Source organism: Pempheris klunzingeri, chromosome 10, assembly GCF_042242105.1.
Source record: "Pempheris klunzingeri isolate RE-2024b chromosome 10, fPemKlu1.hap1, whole genome shotgun sequence".
NCBI lineage: Eukaryota > Metazoa > Chordata > Actinopteri > Acropomatiformes > Pempheridae > Pempheris > Pempheris klunzingeri.
In genome coordinates, this window is record NC_092021.1 from 19,949,716 (window position 1) to 19,968,016 (window position 18,301).

At 44.1% G+C, this 18,301-nt stretch overlaps 1 protein-coding gene across 1 annotated transcript in view; it reads left to right on the forward strand.

Moving 5' to 3' along the window:
* Positions 1 to 18,301, forward strand: part of myo16 (myosin XVI) — a 76,763-nt gene that overhangs the window by 52,127 nt on the left and 6,335 nt on the right. Inside the window, exons 25-34 of the mRNA XM_070837955.1 lie at positions 133 to 329; positions 1,440 to 1,520; positions 2,920 to 3,125; positions 9,640 to 9,742; positions 10,503 to 10,599; positions 10,715 to 10,988; positions 12,489 to 12,871; positions 12,983 to 14,239; positions 16,696 to 16,842; positions 17,730 to 17,815. Of these exons, the coding sequence (XP_070694056.1) occupies positions 133 to 329; positions 1,440 to 1,520; positions 2,920 to 3,125; positions 9,640 to 9,742; positions 10,503 to 10,599; positions 10,715 to 10,988; positions 12,489 to 12,871; positions 12,983 to 14,239; positions 16,696 to 16,842; positions 17,730 to 17,815 (2,831 nt within the window). The remainder of the gene's footprint in view (positions 1 to 132; positions 330 to 1,439; positions 1,521 to 2,919; positions 3,126 to 9,639; positions 9,743 to 10,502; positions 10,600 to 10,714; positions 10,989 to 12,488; positions 12,872 to 12,982; positions 14,240 to 16,695; positions 16,843 to 17,729; positions 17,816 to 18,301) is intronic.

Genomic DNA, 18,301 nt, shown 5'->3' on the forward strand with positions numbered 1-18,301 from the left:
TCCCTTCTTTCTTTCTTCCATTCTGTCTTTCTGTTCATTCTCCTCCACCCCCTTATTTCCACCAATGCTGTTGCTTCTTTTCACCCTTCTTTTCCTCCCTCTCTCTGTGTATGTGTGCTTTGTGCCCGGCAGCCAGTGAGAGTGTGTTACTGCAACAGCTCTTCCAGTCCAAGCTGACTCAGACTGGTTCTCTGGTGCCAGCGGCCCAGGGCCGTGCTGGGTTGAGGGGGCCTAAAGCTGCCCTGCTGCTCCACAGGATGCCATCAGCCTCCCTTATCACTGCCAACACAGTCTCCCAACAGCCCCGGAGGTACCATGACCTTACCAAGGTACAGTACACTGCTCACAGAGTGGTGAGTGCAGGGCTTCACGTGAACCACACGTGCAGCAAGTCTCTATTGTTGCACTGTAGCTCTGAAATATACTTGAGCATCAAAGGATGTGGAGAATATTATTGATTTCTTTGCCATTAATTTTTTTTATCATTGTATCATTTATCAGGTGTACTGCTTCTACTCGCTTTTGAGAGTAGATAATGAAATATTTAAAATTGATTGACTTAAAGGAACACAGTCTGTCAGAAAATGACAACATCAGTCAGAAGCTCTTTTTCCAACAGGGCAACTGACTGCTGTGCCAATCAATGGAAAAAACGGGGACAGTATTTCTGGAAAAAACAACAGTCTAATTTAAGATACTACCCACCACAGTGCTATATATAAAGCTCTGGGAATTGGCTTTGTTTGAGGTTAAAACTCCATAAGCATGCACACGCGTAACATGACAGTGATATGACAGTACACTTAGTGACACACCATCATGAAAACACAAATCGCACACCTGATAAAGATATTCTCGGCATACCAAGTCTCCTTTTCCACTCCCTCCTCCCCCTCTCTGTGTCTCTGCCTCATTTTTTATCTTTTTTAATGTTTTGGAAAGCATATTGCACTGGTTCACATGTGTGACTGAAAAAGCTTGCTGGTTGTGTAACCTCCAAGGGGTCCTGCCTGCTGTCTCTGTGGCTCATTAGCCATCTAGAGAACGGGCTTACATAAGACCCCTTTCACCTCCCTGATCTGTCCCAGCAGCCTTATACGGTAACATTAGGTAATATTGAAGTGCTACACTGGGTGTAAGACAATAAATAAGACAATATAAGTGAATAGATGCCATGAGCTGAGTTGGGCTGTAAAGTATACGACAGGGACACCGGGGACTGACAGAAATGGTCTAAAGGGACAGTTTAGTGCACGTTAAAAAATACTATACAGCATCAGAGACAAAGAAAGTGTCATGATTTTATCAAAGCCACACAAAGCCTAATTTGATGTTAATATGTGTTAATTATGTTCTAAAGATTCCATCTTCCTCAGTTGCCCCTTGAAGTACGAGTGAGCTAATATTTTTTTTTCTTAATCATCTCTTTATATTTGCAGATCTTGAAGAAGAAAGGCTCGAGCTCCTTCCTTCAACGGCTAGAGCGTTGTGGGCCAATCACAGTGGCTGTCCAGCTAAGGGTAAGAACTATGCCCCACCATTCCACATTGCACTGAATTAAGTTTGCTAAATGCATTTTGGAGTTTAGTGAAGACTCTCAGTTCTTCTGCAAAACTGTAAAAAATTAAACTACAGCTTGACAAACATAACACTGAGGCAGTGTTTGTCACTGTTATATCAAGTATCTCCTGCAGCACATATACAACCTCAAAAGTCCATAAGTTCGATTTGCTGGTTTGGTGCCAATCAGACAAACCAGTATTTTCATTTTACCTTCATCTTTATTTTACTTATTTTACTTACACAGAGTACTTGCAAGCACCTTGATCATATCTCAAATAAATACCAGGATTTGCTTATTAATCTTGAGATTTTGTGTGAATTTAGTCCCCATCTCAAGAAATCACTGTAGTTCATCCATCCTCGTCCCTGCACACCCGCTTCGCCACTGTAATCCTCAAAACATTGAACATTTTTCTCGCTTATACACACAACACATCCTTTGCAGCCCTAAGACGTATTCAGAGTAGCGTACTGTGACTTCATAAATATGTAAAACAACAACATGCAATCAGAAGAAAGCAGTTCAGCGTCTGTTGATGACGCAAAGAAGCTGAAATGTGGCTCAGAGAAGCAGTACCTTGGGTTTGAATGAAGCCAGTGTGTTGCACAATCAGAGTTGTGGGCTTGTGGTCTACGAGTCCCTCAGGGAATGGCAGGGAAGGAGAGAGGGGGCTGAAGAATGATGCTGTACCAAGCCAAGCATGAAGCCCTCCACATGAATGAATGAACAATGAACAACAGCCACTGTGTGCCGTGCGCATGCATTTGTGTGTGTGTGCATGCGCACGTTTTGGAGGGAGGATAGTTATGTGAATGCTGCTAGTGACGTTCAGAGATGAGGGGTGAGGTTTTGGTCATTGTACCTAAAGGTATGCATAGCATAGACTGACGTCAGTTTGAGGAGTGGTAAAAACACAGATGTAAATGTTTATGTGCGTGTTGATGTGTGGCTGTGTGTGTATGTGTGTGTGTGTGTGTGTGTGTGTGTGTGCAATCTTGGATGCAGCATCTGTGAATTCAGGGCTTAAAGAACAGCTCTCTCACACTCACTCGCTCACCCTTAGAAAGAGCTCTTTGTGTTTTTGCTTCCTCCAGAGGCAAAACACACCCCCAAAAATCAGACCACTTTGTCTCAAACACAACGTGATCTCATTCCAGTCACTGTGGCTCGCAAATCAAGTTACAACATCAAAAGGAAGAACCAGAGAGCCCTTCCTTCCCTTCTATTACTGTACAAGAAACAGCCACAGGGCCCTTCCAACCTAAACACTAATGAGTGTTGTTAATTAGAACACAACAGTTTGTTCATTCTGTTATGACTGGTGACTGTATCTCCTCTCTTTTTCCCTCTTACAGAACTCACTGTCAGAGGTGATCAGTAAGCTGCAGGCCTGCACTCCACATTTTGTGGAGTGTGTGCGGCCCAACGCCAGTGGTCAGCCGGACAGTTTTGACAGCTTCCATGTGTCTACCCAGCTGCAGTACATTGGGGTGCTTGAGATGGTGCGCATGATCCGTTATGGATACCCTGTCCGTCTGTCTTTCCCAGGCTTCCTCAGCAGGTCAGTGCCAGAGCATGCTGCATAATTAAGAACGATGCAACTGTCACAACTCGCCATCTGAAGTTATTGTTTTATCTCTGTATGCTGATGCGTTCACTTCACAGCCTCCTCTTGTCTTCCAGTTTCTTCCTTAAAGGAAAGGCCTTAAGGTTGATGGATTACTTTGCTTCTTCTCTTTGTGTCTCTCACTGATCTCAGTTGGTCAGATACATTACACTCCCAGCAGGTCACTGTGATCTCTGTCAATTTATATATGACAGGGCGAGCAGGTCGAAGTAAGCTGAAAGCCTGGCAGCATATGCCTTCTCCACATCTGCAAATGAATGCAAGGGCATATACTGTACAGGATCACACGCTCCCAATCAGACTGTCACATTAGAGTTAACAAGTCACAGCAACCCTCACTGTTAGAAGCACAAAATGACCTTGAATGGCTTTTTTAAAGTATGATGGGGGCTGATGAATGCCACTATCACATTTCCCATGTCAGCCTGACACACACACATTAACCAGTCAGTTGTGTGTAAGGTCTCCGTGTCCCACACTTGAATGTTCGTCATGTTTTCACTGTGTCACTTGTTTTTCCCCCTGTTTTGTTGAGAAGCACAGAGAATGATTCTGTCACACCACCTCTCCTCTATTCTTTTATCTCACTCCCTATCCCTCACAGTTTGGCTGTTTGTCTCAACCTTTCTCTTCCTGTTCCTCTGATTCTGAGAACCAGTGAAATACTGAGAGGATTTAGCTCTAAGTCTGTCCACCCTCTCTTTCTCTCTCTCTCTCTCTCTCTCTCTCTCTCTCTCTCTCCTATCCTCAGTCTGTCTCCCGGCCTCTCTCTCTTTTTGAGGATAAAGGGATTAACATGAACATTCCTGCCAGATAATAAGAGAGGACAAAGCTGGTCACATGACCCCCCAAAAGTTTCCACTACCCTGCTGTAAACATCATCACATCACCACACACACAATGAATCAAGTCTAGTATAATCACTAATACTGAATCAGTACAATGAAATATTTTGATGCTAAAGAAATCTACAGCTCACAGTCAGGGTTTCATTTTTTAGAGGACTGGAAAGAAACACTTAACTCATAAAAGGATGCAAAATAAAGAAAACGGAAAGCAGCTACCCAAGCTATGTAGTGTATGGTGCAAATGGTTGAAGTGCGTTATTATGTGCATTTATTGTAGGTACAGTCAGACAGACAATATTTTCTGGTCAAACATACAGTGAAACAGATAAATGAAACTCAATAATATGTTTTCATGGGGGAAAACCTGAACGTGAAATTGTCAAATGATGAAGTGAATCCAATATAGATTGTAGTGTTGTCTGTCCATAAGCTGCTGCCAGCTCCTTTGTGTTTTTGATGGATATACCTTGTTGAGCCAACTCTCTTATTGTTCAAGCTTGTAATTGAAAGATACCTGGTGAGGGTTTTGTGAAAGCTGTTTGCTAAGCCATATGTGTGTGTGAGCATGTGAGTGTCCCACAGTTTTAGTCAGCTGTGTGTCCTATGATAATCTCTGCGTTAGCAGTGGGTGCGACCAGCTGATAACTGAGCATCCCAAGGGCCAGCTGGTCGCCAGAAAGGGGAAACGTAACCGTTCTATGGCAGGGTGTAAACCAAAGTGTGCTCGGGCAATAGTGTGTATGTTCCCAGTGAATTGGTCACATATTTGGTTCTAATATCATTCTCAAGCTGCCTGTCTAAGATTGCAGGATGGTTTCCAGGACTTGCTGCACATCAAAATAGTAAAGGCGAAGTTGTTTGTTTGCATCATGCATGAATAGAGCTTATTGTCAGTGGAAGAGCAGAAAGAAAGACATTTCCACTTTGAGGAGAAATGGTTTATAAGGTACAGATGCGTTGAAATCCAAACAATAGTGTATCACCCTTGTGTTGCTTTTCAAAGCTGCTTTTCACCGGAAGCAGAAGCGTGAATTGGAAGTCACATTTATCAGGCTCAGGAAACATATTATTTTTCAGCACATGACAGACATGCTCGTCAAATTTTTTTCAAAGTCAGTTCTTTTTCCTCTTTGTTGGACAGGACAGTATATGGCATGCAACAAAAGGACCTGACTGCAATGTTTGCACTGTAAATGCTCCATTAACAACAAAGATAAAACATTTTGTGCAGAACATCATTCACTAAGGCTTAAAACGCTGCTAGAGTATTTGTAAGTCATTAGCATTTGAAGCGACTTCCACTCATCCTCCCAAATGGTAGCAGCCTATACTGGGTAACAGTGATATTATATGGTTGATGGAAACCAGTACATGAGTGGAGAGAACCATCATTTTTATAAATGAAGAAGAAACCTCCTCCAGCTGGTGAAGTGGTTAGATTCATAACCCTTTGATGAGAGCCTTTTCAATGTGCTCCTCCATGGCAGATGACAGTCCCTGGAGTGGAGATGACCCAGAGATGGACAAGCACCAGCGAGGAGATCTATTATCAAAGAGGCAGTGTGATGGTGGGGTGGTTGCTCGCTTTTTGTCGAACACTTCTGCAGATTGTTGCAGTGAATTGTAACAGTAGACAGGTTGACAGGATGTGATTGGGCAACAGTCTCAGCTGAAGACTTTTGGCAGGTTAGTTGACACATAGGTCTCCATTCCTCCAATTTCACTTCTCACCTTCTAGTCAATTTGTGGATCGTGCAGTGCGAGGCACAGTTTCATCAGGATCGAAAGAAACTCAAAATCAACAGAAAGCCATCAAGAGCATGGACAATGCAGTATTCTTGGAGTCAACTGAAAGGAAGTCCCTACATTTCATGTCATGGGAATTTTAATTTAAAAATTTTAATTTAAATTAAATTTAAATTGGTTACCTGCAATTCTGAATCCATGAAATCAAGATATTGATGTATCTGATTTCTTTTGAGACCTTAGTGGATGGCATCTAATAGGATACAAGTGAGGTAAATGAAGGAAACCTGATTTGACTGTTGGGCCTGATGTTGAGCTGAATGCTTGCTGCAGTTAGCTAAAAAGTTAGCAAAGACAGTAAAGATACTATCCCTCGGCGCACTGTATGTGACAGCTGGACCATTCCAATCTCCATAGACTCCTCCACATCCTAGAGATTACTGGTAAAGGAGAGGATGGCTGAGTTTCCAGGGCAGAACAGATATAGATATAGATAAACAAGCACTGGCAAACAAAGATTTGGAACACAGTACACACACTGTAGTGATGTGAACAGATGAAAATAATGACCTTTACAGTCCAACCCACTGGTGCAAATGAGCAAGGATCAGCACTCTGGACAGCGGTTGTGACAGAATGGAGAAAATTCTGTTTTATGTAATATAAGGCCACTATTCATTTTTGTGGCCGTCCCATTTCAACTCTGATGGAGATTTGTGAATGTATCCTAAAAGTATGACGGATAAAGATGAGACTACTTTTGAGTTAATGCAAGACGAGTTCCTTCAAGTTCCTCTGTGAGCTAACATGACCTGGACTCGTCTGTTCACTGAACATACAGAGAGCAGACCGACATCAGCACTCCCATCCACCTACTGGTGGAACAGCAAACAGGCTGAATCCTCAAAACATTGAAGTAACACGATACTACTGGCACTGGAAACTGTAATTTAATTAGATTCAAATTGTAATCCTACTACTCTGAAAAAATGAAATTACTGTTATACTTTACTCAGTAACACATTACTGCTCAGCACAGGTTTGAGTGCATTGTGTCTGAGTATTTTTGTGTTTCGTTTTCATTCAAACTGACCTTTTGAGTTCTGACCTGTGTCCCTGTTTTGCTGTTTATACATTAAGGCTGTGGTCAGTTTAAGAGGCTGCCACTCACAAAGACACCAGTCAGCCCAGCCCAAGTGCCATTCATATCTTTCTCCCTCTTCTCCACTGGTTTCAACACAGACAATGAATGAACACAGCCTTGGCCAAGGAGGGAGCTGCTGCAGAGTGGGGGTGGACTACACTGCTGTCTTCACAGAGCTCTTTCTCACTCAATTTCTCATCCTTCTCTCACATGCTCTCTTCTGAGCCACCATTTTCTTTTGTTCTTTTCTCTTCCAGCCTCTTCTTTCTTCCTCATCCCAACATTTCTATGTTTCTTTCTTCATTTCAGCCTCTTAATCTCAGTTTCTGTCTTTTTATGTGCATACAGACTATCTTAATTTTGTCCTGTTTCTTTTTCCTTTTTATCTTTCCATTTGTCACTCTTTCGAAACAGGCCCTGGCCCTTGACTAATCAAAATGGCAGGTCAATAAATCAGCCATTAATCTTCAGTTTACTATATTCTCGTGAACACAAACACACCAGTGTGTATACACAAACACACACTTGCTCACTGGAACCATGCGGGCCACTTCAATAAGTCGTAGTGGCTGCCTGAAGCAAGTTACATTAGTGTCCTGGTAACCAGAGTGATTTATGAGGAAATCTATTTTACAGTATACTATGTGTTTTGTAGCCAAGTTTATTTTCTGCGTGTGTGAGGTCAAATACTACCACTTGAACCTTGTTTCTGTAAATCCCAGCCGTCCACGGGTGTTGCTTTCCTCAGTTCTTCATTGTTACAAAGCGGATGAGAAGGAGGCATCGGTATTCATAGAGCATGTCACAAATGCTGCTCACAAGCATGTAGGCCATGTTTTCTGTATGACAATCCCAAGTGGGTCCTCATGACCCCCCACTGATGGATAAACACACACATTTGTAAGTTATTAAGATACCTACCTAGAAGAACATCCATCATTCAGACTTACCACTGGGACGAAAGTTCATGGCTTAACAAAGCCAACAGGCTAACTGAAAGTCTGTCTGATAGAGCAGCTTCAGAGAGGAAGTAAGTGGTTTAAATTCCAGCTGCATTACCTTTAGTACCTTTGTGATGCTCAGTAACAGTAGTCACTGATGGCCCTTTGGTCAAACAGAGCACCATTAGCGCCCTGTAGCCATCCATTTAAACTCTTATCAAAGGGGTATTTCACTTCTTTAACTCCACATGAAGCCCCTTGGGTCTTGTAAAAATGGGGACCATCGATGAATTTCATATCCTCATAGGGAAGGTCATGGGTTTACAGAGTTCCTTTGTGTTTTATGGGCCCAGTGGGACAGCATGTGCATGTCTGTAGAACTGGTATTACCATACAGAGAGAGGGTTAGGGAAAGTTCAGACAGACCCAGTTCCTGCAAATCAAACACACACCGCATTCACATGTCCTCACTTACTCGCTATTGACAACACAAGTGGTTTATGCTTCCAGCCATCTGCTTGTTATATTTTCTTCATCTGATGTGTGACATCATCAGCTGGCTCTGCCTTTCTCTGATAACAGAAGAGACATAACACTGACAAAATACACTGACCACCTGATATGACGTTTAGGGGTTTTGTGCTGAATATTCTATTTCATTTAGACAGTCTCATGATTGCTGACTTATCTGTGCATATACAGTAGTTTGTATATATCTAAATTTCAAAACTGAGATGGGGCTGAAAAACAGCTGCACCAGCCATATCAACTAGTGATATCATGAACTTGTACACAGTTTATCGTACAGTAGCTTTATTTGTGAAATATTTACTCACAACTCCGGGACAGAAATATAAGGATAAACTCTCCTGTGTTGTCAACTTAGCATTCGTATCTAAATGTATTTACTGTATTTTACCAGGTACATGTTCTGTTGTGTAAAAAAAAAAAAAAAACTAAATATGAAATTTCATATTGAATATGCCCGTTTCCATATTTCCATAAAATAATTAATACGAACTTCATCATTTTGATTAATAACAAAATTGATCTGAAAACATATTGATTTGGTTCAGTAGGAAAATAGGTTATTGATTGATTAATAGAATTAATAATGGCTGAATTCCACTCAGGGTCTTGGTAGTGTGCACTCTGGCTCACATCTGTGATTTGGTAATAGCAAGTTTAATTTTAATGACGTGTACCTGTAGAGAATGAGGAAGACATCTGTTTTCCAGTTGTCTGCCACAGGTGGTAATGCTCTAGTCAAAGCTGAACAGTGTGGATGGAATATTTATAACACAGAAGGAGAAAACACGCTCATTAGGCCATTTTAACCAAAATGTTCACTTGTCTTTCTTCAGTTATGTTTACACCGTCTACCGAGCCCCCTTTGAGCCCCTTTCCTCCGAGCAGGTTTTTTTTTTTCCAAGTGATGAAATTCAGAATGGACACATGAAAACATCTACAGAATTGAATTCTGTGTCAACATTTCTTTTGCTCACTTTCCCTTTCACCCCCACCATCCCAGGCACAAACAAACCACTGTCTCTATCCTGCTGACCATTCATAGCAACGGTTGCCCAGGGCAACACCAATAGGAACAGATGCTGTTTGGCTGGTCTGCCGTATGACCCCACTGACCTTTGAACCTATTGTGGCTGAATACAGAGGGTGTCACAATATCTCATCTAAATTTTGAATTTGGCACTTTGAGATCTTTTTTCTCTGCAGCTCTGAAGTTTTCTGTTTTCTTTTGTGTGTCTCAGATATAAAGACCTCGTGGTCCCAACTTTGGGAGACAAGAAGAAATTGTCACCAGAGGAAAGATGTCGCTCAGTTCTGCAACAGTCCAAACTTCAGGGATGGCAGGTGTGTGTGTGTGTGTGTGTGTGTGTGTGTGTGTGTGTGTGTGTGTGCGTGCGTGCGTGTGTGTGCGTGCGTGTGTGTCTTGCCTCTTTTTCTTTCTCCATCAATAACAAAAGATTTCCCAAATAATTAAATCCCTGACCCTCTATTCGAAAGATCCCATGGAATCTTTGACAACTCGTTCCAGCTGTCCCACCTAATCATCATTCTCCTCACACACACACACACACACAGCAGCATGGACCCCCTCCGCCCCCCTCTCTGTCCTGTCTGCCAGACTGCTGTTGTGTCTGAGTGTGTGACCCTGCAGGTCACAACAGCTCCTGCCTCACACACGCATGCACACTCCACCACAATGCCTAGCAGACACCTTTTCATACAGCCTTGCTTTTCACACACACACACACATCACTCCTACAAGTAGCATGTGTTGGAATGAATAGTGTCTGTCTGTGGAAGTATGTCGCCCCCACAGTCCTGTGCACCTGGTATTGAGTGACCCCTACTAACCCCCAAAATGCCCCTTAATTCTAGGAAGTGAATGCAGTGTCAACAGGCAAATCCCACACTCCACATCCACCTATTATAATACATCATTGCTACATCAGTGCTCTCCCATCTCTAGCAAGAACTCTTTTCACTAGAAGACAACCTCACTGGGTCTGCTGGCTGCTCCCAGAAGCTGATCATGGTGGTGGTGTAGTGTATAACAATGCTCTGGCATATATGTTTGATCAGATTACTTTTGTCGTTGTGTGTTTAGATGGGCAGCAGTAAAGTGTTTCTGAGATACTGGCAGGCAGACCAGCTCAACGACCGCTGCTACCAGCTTCATAAAAAGATCATCACCTGTCAGAAAGGTAATGAAGTAAATACAAAATAAGAACACAACAACCCATGTTGTTCTTTTATGTTTCGCCTGTCTTTGTTTCACTGACACTTCCGACTTCCCCTCCTCTTCCTCACATGTTTCAGTGGTGCGTGGCTGGCTGGCCAGACAGTGTGTTCATCGCAGGCTGTCACTACAGCAGAAAGAGGAGTGCAGTGTGCAGCGTTTCCTGCAGGGGGCAGAAGACATGGGTCTGCGAACTTACGACCAGTTGGTCATCCAAAATGCATCCGACATCGCACGAGAGAGCGACCGACTGCGCTGCCATGGCAACAGCCTTCTCAACACCCTTGGCAACAGCCCACCACTCGGTGAGAGGCCTGAGCCCGTGGGCAAGGAGGAGGATCAGCCTGTCAGGAGGTAAATTAGCAAACACATTCATAACTCGCACGCCATCATTCAGATCTGCAAGCAAAGACATATGGATGCTTAAGCAGTGTAAATGTGCAGTATAATTTTTTTACCCATGTGTTATTTCAATTTCCAATGTTATTTTGTCCCGCCAAATATTCATTTGATCAAAAAGTTCAAATCGTCTTTGAATGATAGACGATTGCCTCACACCAATGCAGCCAATCAGGACATTTTTCACTAAAAAAGGACTTTTAGTACTCACTGCAGTGTAATTCATAATACGAAATGTGATCTTAGCATACTAAATGATCATATTGTCTAAAATTATTTATCCTCGAAAGTAAACAATCTGCAGTTACTGTTATTCACAGGATTAGTGTGTGTGTGTGTGTGTGTGTGTGTGTTTCTGCATACATGTGCCCATGTCTGCGCGACATGTGCTTTGAGATTAATGATGTCATTGTATCCCTGTACGCTGTAGGCTTTTAATTGTAAGTTTCATGATGGATAGTCAGATAATGAGCTGCATTATCAGATTGTATTAGTATTGTGTTGCACCTATGGAACGCTATCCTTATCTCCACCTCCCCTCCTTCTACTATAACATATCACACCAGTTAGAAGGGGTAAAAAAAATGGTGATAAGAAGCTCTTTGGATGGGATGCTAAATTAACAACCTTCATTTTTGAAAGTTGCTCTCGTAATCTTTGAAAAACGACAGCCTTGTTTATTGTAATACCTAAAATGTGACTCAAGCTCTTCAGCTCTAATGAACCCCTAAATGTGTACATGTCATATAACTATTTCAGTGCCATTTTTTTGGTTGATACACAAAAATGTAAAAAGTCACCACACTGTTTTTAATACTTTATATATTTGCATTATTAATTGTAAAGATTAGGATAAAGCAATGCTTTCTGCAAGATGAAAAGAAACATACATGGGATTTTCTGTCCTCTGAGTGTCCTTGTGCATGTAACATCTGCTGCTGAGACAGGAGCGCAAGGAGGCTGGGAGTAGGTGGGGGGTGTGTGTATACTTATACTAATACACATTTATGCACACATGTACACATTTACCCAAACTCACCTAATTTCTTTGCCTTTCCCCATCACCTACACACATGCTCTGCCACCACCAGCCTGCAATCATGGAGCAGATGGCTCACGCAGATTAGCGAAGGAAATATCAAACTGGATGTTATGAAATTACTGCAAGGAGATTAGATTTAAAGCATAATCTCTTGGGTCTTTATCCTCCGATTGGCCTGCTTAGCTCGTATTTGTGGCATGACAGTTGAAGTAGGCATACATTGAGTTTGAGTATACCGATGATCTAAATTATATCATTAGCTCAATCTGGATCAGAAAATTACTGGATTGGAAGAAGTTGTGCCTGTAGCTAAAGCTGCTGTGCTTCTTTTGTAAAAAAAAGCTTGAATGAAGCACAAGTGATGGTTTTCTTACTTCAATTGAAAATGAATTCTGTTATTCTTCCATTTGTAGGGTTATGGAGAAAAGTGGGAAAGTCTATGAGGGTCCTGTCAACGGGGGCAGTCGTGTTATTCGCCACTTTCGGTCTAGCTCGGTACCCATCCCTCTTGCCATGGAGAACATGGCCCATTCCTCTGCCAGTCCACCCATTAAACCAGCCCTGCAGCAGGTAGCTCATACCAATGAGGACGGGGCAGGCGGGGGAGGTCTCTCTTCTCCTCGGAAGCAACCTCCTCCCAAACCAAAGAGGGACCCCAACACTCGTCTGAGTGCATCATATGAAGCAGTTAGTGCAGGGTTGACGATGGCAGCCAAGGAGAGCCCCACTCCAGAGGGGTATGGTTCGCCAGCTGGAAGCCCTCCTAAATCCCAGCTGTCCCCTACAGACCCTGCAGGTAAATAACCTCTGCTGCTCTTTAGAAGATACAACAGATGGTGGGTTTTTGGGGCCTGAGTGCTGTTACCTAATGCCTTTCTCTATATTTAATTGCTTCTTTTTTCCTCAGCTTTGTCCAAGCCCCGTCCCCACAGCGATGACTACACAACCATGAGGAAAGTGCCACCCCCCAAACCGAAGCGCAGCCCCAACACTAAGCTGACAGGCTCGTATGAGGAGATCAACGCTGTAGCACCTCACATCCACCAGCTGCGCCCTGCTGATGTAAAGCTGGCCTTGCTGTCCCGTGCTGGGGGATTTGGAGGGTTTGGTGGTTTGATGCAGAAAGCAGCTTCTGTGGATGCTCCACAGGGAGTAGGACTGAGCCTGTACCAGGGGCAAGACGAAGAGGACGTGTACATAGAGATGTTGGGCTCACAGCCACGGGCTCGCAGCCTCCAGGAGCCCCCTGATAGCCCAGAGCAGGCTGATTCGGAGGCCGTCTATGAGGAAATGAAATATTTCCCTCCTGAAGATGGCGGAGCTCCTGCAACTGTTGTTACTAAGGCAGCCAAGCTGGAGGCTCTAGGCTTGGGCCTGGTGGGATTAGGGACATCTCCTCCTCTGACCGGGGAAACCAAGCGGATGTCAGCAGGGATGACCGCCGGCATGGACATCACTCACTCACAGAGCACATCCAACAGCGGACCTACCAAAACTCAGCATGGCAAAGATGGCAGCTGTGACATTCCTGCTCCCTTCCCCAACTTGCTGCCCCACCGTCCACCTCTACTGGTGTTTCCCCCCTCTCCCGTCACCTGCTCCCCCGCTTCAGATGAATCCCCCCTCACCCCACTGGAGGTAAAGAAGCTGCCTGTGTTTGAGACAAACCTGAACTATGCTACTGGCCCAGACAGCCCCTTGTCACCACAGTATGCCCGCCAGAGGGCTGATTCCTCCCCTAGTCTCACTGTCCTCATGCCAGAGAAGAAATCCACACCTCCACTCACCCCTCCACCTCCACCTCCTCCCCCCAATGCCCCACCTCCCCCCTACAGACCTCCCTCACACTTCCCCTTCCCACCTGAGGCTAACTTCCTCTCTCTGACGAGAGCAGCATCTGTCACAGGGGGCTCGGACTCCCCCAAAACCTCATCCTCTCAAAGGGCAAGTGGGGAACCACTGGGGAAGCCACCTCCCTACTCCCCAGTGAAGATGTCTCGCCCTGAGCCTCGGCGAGCACACTCATGCTCCTCCTCTCCGCTGCTGTTCAACCCAGCCAATGGCAGACCCCTGACCAGCCCCCTGGATGAGCTCAACACCCTGTTCAGCTCTGGACGCAGCCTGCTGAGGAAATCCACATCTGGCCGCAAGATGAGAGATGGAGGTCTGTCACACACATCTGAAACTCTAGCAGAGAGAAAACCACAGCACACACACAGGTTTCATAAGACAAAATAACCGTTTCTCCTCCCCTCTTTCCTTTTTCCTTGAACCATGTTTTCTGATTTCATTAGTAAGTGATTCATTTGCAGTTAGGATAAGGTTGGTCTGACTAGACAGAACACCCAACAAGTGAACCTGTTGTTGGGCGTGTATATGTGTAGGGGGTGGGGAGTTAACCTTTGCTTTGTTGTAATTTTTCAGACTGTGTTCCCATTCAACCCACTTGAATATATGTGTGTTTATGTGTGTGCACGCTCTTGTGTGTCCCTGATGCGTTCTATCTACTGTGATGAGTTCATGATCAAAGTCTTGGCCTGCTCCATGCCATATGATTTATTGAGTACTGGGTTATTACCTTCTGTACAATAGGGGTTGTGTAAGCCTGTAGGCAGGTAATAACCCCCTGTTTTTGTGAGTGTATGAGGGTTTACACACATGCTCTGTGTTTGAGTGGTGGGGAGGAGAGATGCACCAACACCCAACAGCCTTTCTCATAAATCCCCCTTCTCTTCATTTAGAAACTCCTTACATTGATTCAGGTGTTGGAGCCAGCCACCCTATTTGTCCCACTTCAGGCAGCCCATTTGTTACAGTCTCCAGTGCAGCGCCCTTTGGCTACTGCAGCTGCCTTCTAACATACTACCTAATGAGCTAGCTGCTGTAGCCCAAGTAGCATCACACTACACTGTAAGTGTCGGCTTGTGTTGTAGCTTAGTGCACCACATGCAAAGCACATACAGGCCCTGTGACACTGATGCAAAGGTTGACCTTTGCAAAACGAGGCCAAACATATTTGTCACACATAGTCAATGAAAAGGGCGGGTCCTCAGGTCAGAGGTTTCAAGCCCCCAAAGAGATTACTTCAAGGTTCTTTCATGAAAGTGAATTTCCCGTCTATGCTGCAGCTTGAGACAGCACATGTGAGAGAAGGTACAAACTGTGTTGTCCCGCTGCGTTTTTGTCTGAGTCTCTGTTTTATCCGAGTGTATTAGTTGTGGCTGGGTTAATAATACATTAGCAGTAGAATGATGAGGATGGGTATCAAATATTTAACAGCTCACTCATGTTCTGCTGAAGGCAGTGTGACTGCCCAGCAGCAGTAAAAAGGACATCCTGAACAGTCAGAAGAATTATAAGTGAGAGTATTAGCTGTTGACATCAATAATCTTGCTAGTGGCTCATAATATTGTGGAGTTACGTTGCATACAGTTATGTCATACTCTTATAATTGTTAGAAGTTCAAGGGGCAGGAAGCTGAACTCCTTATAAGAGGCGGTATGAGAGCAAGTGCACAGGCTGACGCATGTGCCTCACGTGATGTCTTGCGCTTGACTCTTTGTCAGCACCTGGACCTGCGTAGGAAAAGCACTGCCGTCATGGAAACATTGTGTGTGACATGGGAACCTGGCACTGGGGTTCACAACCTTGCTGTTATTTTGAGTAGGCAAAGCAAGGCGGCCCGCTTAGATCAGAGCAGAGAGGAATGCCGACGAGCTTAACAGGATGGCCTACTTCCGTTCCCTCACGGCTGTTAAATGACTGACTGTGATACCTGACGCTGTGGGAGTGGCCAGGGGTTACAGTTGCTATCCCAGACATCTCTGTGAAGAGCAGCTGCCTCTGCCTCCTCCTCCTCCTCCCTTTCCTCATCCTCAGGGAATGAGAAAACCACAGGAATGCCAGGGGAAGAGGGCACATGGTCTTGGCAGGCTTCAGGAAATCCCTGTCATAAGACACCTCATGCCTTAACAGCAACATACAAATTTCCCAAAATTGGATAAAAGTCCAATTCCTCATTATAGTCTTCACTACAAATCCAAATACTGACTGTGACTCATCTCCTCACAAGCATCCAACCCTCACATGGACTTTCTCCCTCTACCTGGCCTTTTATCCCTCTCAAACACATACCTACCCCATGGGAACTGTAGTAGACTTTGTTAAGTTTATATTTAGCTATCTTGTGACCATGGGGGGGCCAGGAGGCACGCATTCTCAGTGTGGGATGGCAGCTGACGAATTCCCATTCACACTCCCATACACATATGCATCCACAGTCTTTTACTCATTCAGTGGGTGAGAGCATGTGAGGAGCATGGGCAGAGGCAGGTCATGTGTCACCCTCGTACCAGACAGAGCGGATGTGTTCTTTTTAAAAGGTGACGATAGATGTGCATGGAGGCACGGAATTAAGTGGAGAAAAATGAACACGATGAGCTGAATAAAGAAGTAAAACATCAGCAGAATTTTGCAATATTAAACAAGACACTGCGTGCTTTGATTTGGAGTTGCTGTACCCCACAATTGTGCCTGATTTAATCAAAATATTTACTGTGTATTATGTCTGCTGTTTGTGACACGCACTGACATGCAGTGTCTTTTCCCGCTTATTCCCAGGATTCAATTCTAATATCAATCTGCCAGGGAGGGAAGAATGTGGCTCTGCCCCCACCTCACCGTCTCTGCAGCTTCAGGACAAGAACGCCAACAACCACTCTCCTCACTCCCCTGCCCCCGTAGAGAACGGCAACCAGATCTCCAACGGTAACAGCTCGAGCATTGTACACTTACATTACATTTATATCACATACATTTTTCATCTAGATGGTTCACCACATTATATAAGTGGAGTGATGTTGGGGGGGAAACAGAGGCAAAAACAATTGGTTAATACATTTTTAAAAAATAACATTGCTCACTCAACCTATGGAGTGAAATGTTAAAAAATATTACAAATATAGAATATAAAATCCAAGAACGCACATATGTACAGGTTTAAAGAGAATAGTAAGTCCAGGTTGAATATATATTGAAAGTCTGTACAAAGGTTAAGAATGATGTTGGTGTGTAGCTGTGCATCTATATGAGCAGGGCATAGAACTGAATGACGGGTATCAGGCTACTTATACTTTACCTGAAAGCAGCTAAAAGACCATGTGATTCTAAATATAGAAGAACAGAGGCTAACAAAGAGGCTAACACCACTGACTCAACCTGTGCAGTGAAGAAAGTAATCTGGCAGGCCAGACTAAGCTGTTAACTCTCCTTTTACCTTTTTGCCCATGTCACAACAAAGTAACATAATCACTTAAATTCAGCTTGGAGATGTTTTAAACAAAAGCACTGCACAGGCACGAAGACAAGGAGGAAAGAATGAGAGAAAAATTACATGGAATAATAAAGCGGACCCTACTTTTTCAGCTGCAGCTACAGAGTGATTACAATTTTCCTTAAATGCTCAAGAGAGATTGACAACCACTGAGTCTTTCCTTATTATTTCCCCTTACGCCAGAAAAGGCTTTTTAAATCCTTCTGCCAATTGCTTGACTTTGAAGGGCGAGTTGTCCTTCATTCTTTACCTGCCAGCGTGTGGGAGGACTTCCAGTCACATTTTTATGCTTTGTAATGTGCTTTTGATATTGTGTGCTCAGGGTCGCTGGAGGATGAGAGCCACAGCAAGTCAAACTCCTCCAGCTCAGCCTCTCTGCACAGACACATGGACAGCCATCATACTCAGGTAAACGCACAAAGACAGGAACTTAGAGGCACAAACATACTCACACAGCTGCACACATAGATATATATTATGTGAGTGCAATATTATCACAGTTATCCTCTCAATTGAATGTACAGTTGTATGGTGTACTGGTACTGGTGGCTGTTTACTGGTGGCATCAGGTGCTATTTAGTCCGCAGACCTTCCACTATTTGATCTGTAAGCTTGTTTAAAGCCTGTGACTTGCACGCACATACACCTGCTTACACACATACGCCTACACACTAACACACGCACAGTGACAACACAACTTTATCGGGCCTGTATTTTGTTTTGGGTTTGTTGACATTTTGAGTGGACAGGAAAGTGGCCTCCTTTGAACAACATGTATCACTCATGACACGGGAGCTTTCTCTGAGTCTGTAGACGGGTGTACGGTTACAGGGTTGAATTTGATGTCCTGCTGGCTTGCACACGAGCTCACACACATGCTCGCACGCAGGAACA